The 7,492-nt window shown below is 31.0% G+C and overlaps 1 protein-coding gene across 10 annotated transcripts in view; it reads right to left on the reverse strand.

Annotated features, from left to right (window-relative positions):
* Positions 1–660: 660 nt before the first annotated feature.
* LOC106457358 (NGFI-A-binding protein 1-like) overlaps positions 661–7,492 on the reverse strand; it is a 165,520-nt gene continuing 158,688 nt past the window's right edge. For all 10 annotated transcript variants that reach the window (XM_022383250.1, XM_022383256.1, XM_013916770.2 and 7 more), the window contains one exon: positions 661–5,244. In XM_022383250.1, the coding sequence (XP_022238958.1) occupies positions 4,556–5,244 (689 nt within the window). In that variant the 3' untranslated portion in view covers positions 661–4,555. The remainder of the gene's footprint in view (positions 5,245–7,492) is intronic.

The raw sequence follows: 7,492 nt of genomic DNA on the forward strand, positions 1-7,492 counted from the left end.
CATAATAGACATACATACATATATATATATATTTATTTATATATAAAACTTAATGACCGTCAACAGAAAGTTTGATGTTTTATTATTTATATTCAATACCTTTTAATTATTAGATACAGACCCAGTTGAAAGAATCAGGTGATTAGTGCAGTTATTATGTTAAACATTTTTTTTATAATTACATTACTCAACCCAATAACTACTACCAAGAAACAGTACCTGTACTTTCTGGAGTTAAAGAAAAAGTACCAACTCCACGCTAGCTGTTTATTATTTGATTCAGGAGTTTTTCTCAGATAATAAACTTCTTTAAAATCATAACATCCATTGCACTCAGTAAAACAATACCAGTTTCTTTGCACTTTTTAACAAAGCACGTGCATACCTAATATAATAAGCTATTACACAATTTTTTGTAACATATTTATTTTGCTGTGTCTGTTTTCCTCTGAGAATATGTAACAAAATGAGAACTTTCGATTATTTTATGCACAGTACAAAGTTGTTATTATTGTTTAGTAAAATGCACAAAAATGTAACAAATACTCTTTAAATTTCTTTCTTAGTGAAGGAGCAAGAAAAACATTTTTTGAAGTAAATTATTGTATTTTATGATATTAGTTTCAAAAATACAACCACTTTGTGTTTTTGTGAAGAAACAGGTAAATATGCCAACACCACAGAGCACAGGTCGTGGCCAATAAATTTTGGCAAAAATTTGGAAGGCTTCCAAAGACAGCACACCGGAGATGGAATACAAAAAAGTAGAAGTGTTATACACAGTGAGAATTTGGAATGGATTATTAAGAATCTTAAAGACACGTAGTACTACACTATCAAAGCTATTTATACAAAATGAAATCTACTACAGTTGAAGCATTACATGTTACTGACAGAAATATTGATACTGATCACAAGTAGCCCATTGTATCAACCATCAGGAAATTTAATCTTGTACTCAACAGTTATTACCAATAGTTAACAAAAAATTCTGCAATATCAAAGTAATGTCTTTAATACAAATTGTGGATTAATGCACAATGACTTGTGTGACATTAAATCACATTATGTTTTTTTTTAAGTAACAATATATAATTTTAAACAAACATACATAATGCTTATAAGAAAAGTGAAAAAGAATCTACTGATACATAACAGATAATAAAAACGTGCCTATTAATGTAGAGTTAAACCTATTCTATTTCAACACAGTAAATCCTGAATACTTGAAAATAGCATCAAACATGAAACAAAGGGCTACTTTTTTTTTAAACACTCCATATGACTGCAAAGTGATTTTTTTGTAAAAATAAAACTAAATTAAGGCAGTGGTACCACATGACTTATTCTGTTGATATTAAATTATAATAATAATAGTCTCAAATGCTTTATAAGTGTGCACTCAAACATTCTAAGCTCAATGCCAATTATTTGTAGATTTCAGGTCCTTAGCCTAAGAGTCTAAAGACTGATGAAACAAACTGTAAATAAAACATTTGTTTTTAAGACTCAAACCCAACGTAATAGAGCTATCTAGCTATACTATATATGAAATGTCACCTGTAACTGATTACCCTTTGAGCTTAGATGAATATTTGAGCATTCATAATATCATTCACAAGGCTTTTAGATAGAATAAAGTAACAAAAAACAGTGGTTATTACTGAATAAAACTGTAAACAAACTGATATACCACTATAAATTTAAAGACACTAATGCAACTACTTGATCTACAAACTGATCTCAGCCTTTTCCTTTGCTAAGACATTAAATCGCTTTGAATTGTTCAGTTTTTATTTACTTAGAAAATGTAGTGAAATATATAGTCTTGCACTAGTCTTTAACAAAGTATTCAACATACAAAATACTTCCTGCTATCCTGAAATTCAAAATAATTTAGGTATGGTATGTAATACTAAGAAAACATACAAAGAAACTATCAGAATTCCTGAATAAAATACATTTAAAGAAAAACGCTAAATGCTGTTTATGCACTTTCAATAGTATTTAATCTCTGGATGTTTACTTTATAAATTTTTAATTATGGGAATCATTCCTCTGTCTGAAGGAAATATACACGGTTAAAAACACTGTGCAGGCTACAATCTCTACTAACTTGCTAATAGTACAACATGCATGAAAGGTCAATTATATCTTTGGTCAATTTACCGGACTACAGGAAGGCTAGGCCAACCTTATCACACACACTGATAACCACAAAGTTTTACAACAAAAGTTGTATCTTAGAACAAATGAAAAAATGTGTCAAAACCAGAATAACAGAAGTGATATCTAAAGCACCAGAAACAAGCCTGAAAACTTTTAAAATTTACATTTAACAATGATGTTTTAAAAAACATTGGTATGGAACTATGGGAATCTTTCATTTTTCCTCATTTTGCAGTTGTTGGAAATGGTAATGATAAAAGATTTGGTTTCATAACAGTTGTCTAATCTGCTAAGATTATAGTTAAAAGTACCAGAACAATTACATCTGTTCAAATTATTCTTTACTTTTGTTTTTTACAGTCTACTAGTTTGCTAAGCCTCTTTTAAAGATCAGTAAAACTTAGTTCAAATGAAATTTTACAACTTCTTTGTAGGAATTTAAAAAAACAAAAACAAAATATACATCCTAGAAATGTCATTAAACAGTAACTTTATGTAATAACTTTCAAAACTTGATAATTTTGACTTGTTTTACATAAGAAACCTTGAAGTCACTTTATGCAGCCAATTTTCTCATTACTTAACTCAGCAGTTTCACTGTAATAATGGGGAAGATATTAAATTTACTGTAAAATTTAGAAGGCACATATAAATTTCCAAAATAAGTTTATTTAATATGCTTAAAGTCAAATTCTTCAGTATAGCTTAAAACCAAAATCTTTATTCACTTTACTAATATTACATTATAATGAGTTAAACATTTTAAAAATATTTTACATCTTTCCAAACAAATGTTAATTTTACCCATCGGTTATTCTGGTTTTGATCACATGACTTTTGAAGTCAAATGGAATATGAAGCTAAGTATTTGATAAGTTTTACATCAATACACAACATTTTAAACTAACATGACCAAATTTTAATCACAATAATACCCCGTTCCCTAAGAAATGAAACAATCATGACTTACAAATATCACATGGTATCACATATCATTCTGGTTTCATCCATTTATGGCAAAATAAAATGACAGTGTCCTTTAACCTGATGCAAACTAGCACTGTCTTCTGTTGTACTCTTTCAATAACTAACAGTGCTGCTTATTTCAAAAAGCTACATTTGCATCTGACAGCCAGAGAAAATGTACCAAACCTCCAGAAATATTACCACCTGCTGATATTCATCAGATTATAAGTGATTATAAAAAGGGAACATAAATTTTTAATTCAAACTATGCAGCTCCTCTCTCACTCAATTTCTTTAATAATTTTTTCATAACTACAATACTTGGTATCTTTGCCAATGATATATATTCATCATTTGAGTCATAGTTTTAAACACTTCTGAGAATGCATAATACTTCATTGCCTTTCAACAGTGATATGGCAAACTTAGCACATATTCTTATATAAAACAAAAAAATAACAGCAGGTGGCTCATAGGTTTAATAACCTATTTACATATTAGTTACTTTTATTTATTAGAACATTTTTTTTTTAAATAAATAATCTTTAAAGACTCCTGTGAATAATCATACAAATATTGTACAGAAATGGAAAAAAAACAAAACATACTTTCAGCTGAAAATAAAAATCTTCTCATGAAAATGGCCAAATAGAACAAATTAATTACAAATAAAACAAATTAATTATGTTAAATCAAGGGATGGTACACTTTCTCCCAAACTTTTAACAGCACCAATGTAAAGACAGCAACGATCAGCTGTCTTACAGGGAATGCAGACTTCAAGAGAGACAAACACAGATTCACTACGACGACTGCACAATTTGTACCCTAACTCAATTTTGATAACTTTAATAAGTTACTACAAACACTTCACTATCAACTAAACTTTTATATAACATTGATAAAAAGGTCTAGGACCTTTATTTTACCAATTTTTTTTTTCTACACAAATGTTGCATCTTCAAATCACTACACCTATACTGGCCACTGGGCAGTTTCCTTGACCACCACAGCAGATCACAGCCAGAAGACATGTAACATCACAGACAAGATCATACCTAACTTTTCAGTTCATCTGACTACAGCTTCTGGACATGCTGGCTATGCCAGTTTCACACATTTACAGGGTCTCACCCTATACCATGTGAGGGATAGGGAATGACATGACTTATTGCACAAATTTCATAAGCTTGGGTTAAAAATTGCTTAACAAGGAAAGCTGGAAGGATGCTGTGTTATGGAAAGGAAAACAAAAGCCTTGGAATTTAAAATTAATATTACCACAGTCATCTTGCTGTAGTTCTTTTATCACATAGCTCTGCCTATATACTATTTAATTCTTGGACTTTTTGAAATTAACTTGGCAATACTCCTTTTTAGCTGTGCTTTTCAACACTTCATGGTTCAGTTTATTGAACTACTAATCCATTTTGAGGGTGGTAGAAGGTGATGTTGGCTCCTGTTTAATCCCCATTTGTGAAAGAGCAACCAGAGCATTCAGACTGTTTTCTACTGGTTTACTTCCATCATATGTGCCATTCTGACCAGGCTTATCATCCAGATCACCCATCCCATTTGTGGCATTTTGAACAGTTGAGATGGTGCTATTCCTGTGATGATAATTATCTGTTTCCACTGACCCATTCAAGGGTGTTGAATAACCATTATGTATAATCTGTGGAGAAGTACCAGAAACAGATCTTGAGAGTGTTGTCACACACGAGTTTGAAGAGGGGGATATCATTCGATTATGAGCACCAGAAGAAACTCCAGTAGAAGAAGCTGTGCTCACATAGTCTCTACTTAACTTTGGTGGTCGTCCCCGAGGGCGGCCCTCTGGCTTAGGGGGGCTTATAACATGAACCTCGGATTCATCTTTTATCTGATTGGCCAGCTCTTTAATGACTCGAAGCCCTTCATCCATTAAAGTTTCCTGTACCAACTGCTTTGTGATTTGGGCATTTGTTCTTTTGTTAGCTGATGCAGCTCTCATTGCAGTGAATACATCTTGGGTCTGGAGGGAGTGGCTTGAGTCTTGAGATGGAGAGTTCTGATTATCCTGGCTCAAGGCTGGGGAAGAGAGTGTGCTGTAAACTGAAAACTGGGAGTCTGGAACAAAAACAAATTGATCATGAACATTTGAAGAATGTCATTTCACAATTAAAGTTGTCAAGGAATGTACATTTTAATGTCAACTACACTTAAAACTTTTTCAATTTAATGAATAATCTGTAAATATCCAATCATTTACATAATAAAATATTTAAACATTTCTTATATTAATAAAATACCAATCTCACATTATCATACAGTTTAAAACAATTTGCACATTCACAAGATAGGCTGAATATTTTTACTCAAAGTGAAACTAAATTACACACTGTCAAAAACAAAGAAAAGAGAGGATGAGAGAGACAGAGGCATATTAATCCAGCCAGCTATTGATTCCTAAGCATGCAATTATAATTACTTTTAATCACAATGGAAGAAACTTTCATAAATCAAGAATTTTAAAAGACAGACCTTCCTTGATCAGAAGTAAACAAAAAAATTCAAATATACCCTTTGTGATTTATCTACTTTTTTTTTTTATTTTAGGTACTTTTAAAGTACAGAAACAAAATTTCAATCAGAAATCATACAACTTTATACTGTTGTAAGCTATATTTTCATTGTTCTAATTCAGATGTTTGTTAAGAGGGCACATGATGTTAAGATCAAGTAGATTTATAAAAGTAGTCCTAGAATCCCTTGAATGTTCATGGATGTTAATGATCAAATGATTTTGTTAAATATCTAAAAAAGAGGTTACATTATAAATACAATTAAAGTATTGAGTCAGTTTTCAGTTCATTCAGTGACTGAGAAGTTAGTAAGTTTGTTAGTACTACATGTAAGTTTATTTGTACCATTATAAATACAAGTAAAGTATTGAGTCAGTTTTCAGTTCATTCAGTGACTGAGAAGTTAGTAAGTTAGTTAGTACTACATGTAAGTTTATTTGTACCTTAGTCGTAATAGTATTAATACCATGAAAAAGTAAATTTCTTTTGAAAGTTAAAACATTATTTGTAAACTAAGGCCTACAACTGTGTACAAGTAACAGTAGCCTATAGCAAACATTAAGGAAAATTTATATATTTTATCTTTATGTGTACTGGACTTGCTCAATGATAGAACATGTTATAAAACTGTTGTTAGAACTGGAATTATTTTAGTGAAACCAGATATTAAAATAGAACATTGGCCCAACTTCAGTATGGAAAATAAATCCAGAAGTGAGACTGAGGCTTTGTTAGTGTTGGTAAAACAATTAAATGAGGGTCAAGAAGATAGAGACAGAAAAATAAAAATAACACGAAGAAAGAGACTGAAAATTAGTGAAATGGGAAAGACATGATCGAGAATAAATTGTGAAAAATTAGAAGAATGTGACAAACAATTAAAAGAAAACAAAGAAGAAAGAGAAAAAATTAGAAGAACAAGACAGAAATTCAAGAGAGGAGTTAAAAGAAACAGGTATACAAAGGAAGATTAAAATAAAAAATAAATCTGGTTGAAGACAAGCTTGATAAAGCTATTGAAGATCTTCAGAGAGATTATAACAGCAAGATTGAAGAAATACATAAGGACACTGATAAAGTCAAAAGTGAAGTATACAGAAAGACATCTATGAAGTATGGAAAAATATTTATAACAATAAAATCAATGAAACAGAAAAGAAGATCAGTGACAGAATAAAACGACTGGAAAACAAATTGGTAAATGCAAAGATTAAACCATCCACACTAGTTTTGCATCTCCCCATTAATAACAACCTAAACACTATTTACTACAAAATATGGAATGGGAAAATCTATTTTGTCTACATCTATTACAACTACTGCTATGCCATTTGTGACTGCAGGACCTTCTTGGACTACTCCAGCCATGTTACTAATGAATCCAATTCCAGAATTTTGCTGGCCAATTCAACAATGCTACCTGATTGAAAAACCAATGGACTAAGATGAAAAGGTACCATAGGAGGCACACCAAGCTATTCACCTAACTGCCCATTTAAAAAGACCAGCTTTGATGACATTAAGTAAACTTCCAGATGAGACTTGTAACAACTATCAACCATTGTTAGCTGCCTTTTTCAACAGGTTTGGAATGACACACCAGATGAAAGTATCCATAGCAAAGTTCTGGAATAGGATATGAAGGAAACAAGAGATCTTAGTCAAACTTGTAGAAGATTTAGAAAGGTTTGGCCAATTATATTGTTACGTCTCCGTTTGTTAATTGATTTTTTCGTAACTTCGTTCCGAGGAAATTTTAATGACACAAGTCTTTACTTAATAAAACTGGTTTA

Source organism: Limulus polyphemus, unplaced genomic scaffold (genome assembly GCF_000517525.1).
Source record: "Limulus polyphemus unplaced genomic scaffold, Limulus_polyphemus-2.1.2 Scaffold321, whole genome shotgun sequence".
In the NCBI taxonomy this organism is placed as follows: Eukaryota; Metazoa; Arthropoda; class Merostomata; order Xiphosura; family Limulidae; genus Limulus; species Limulus polyphemus.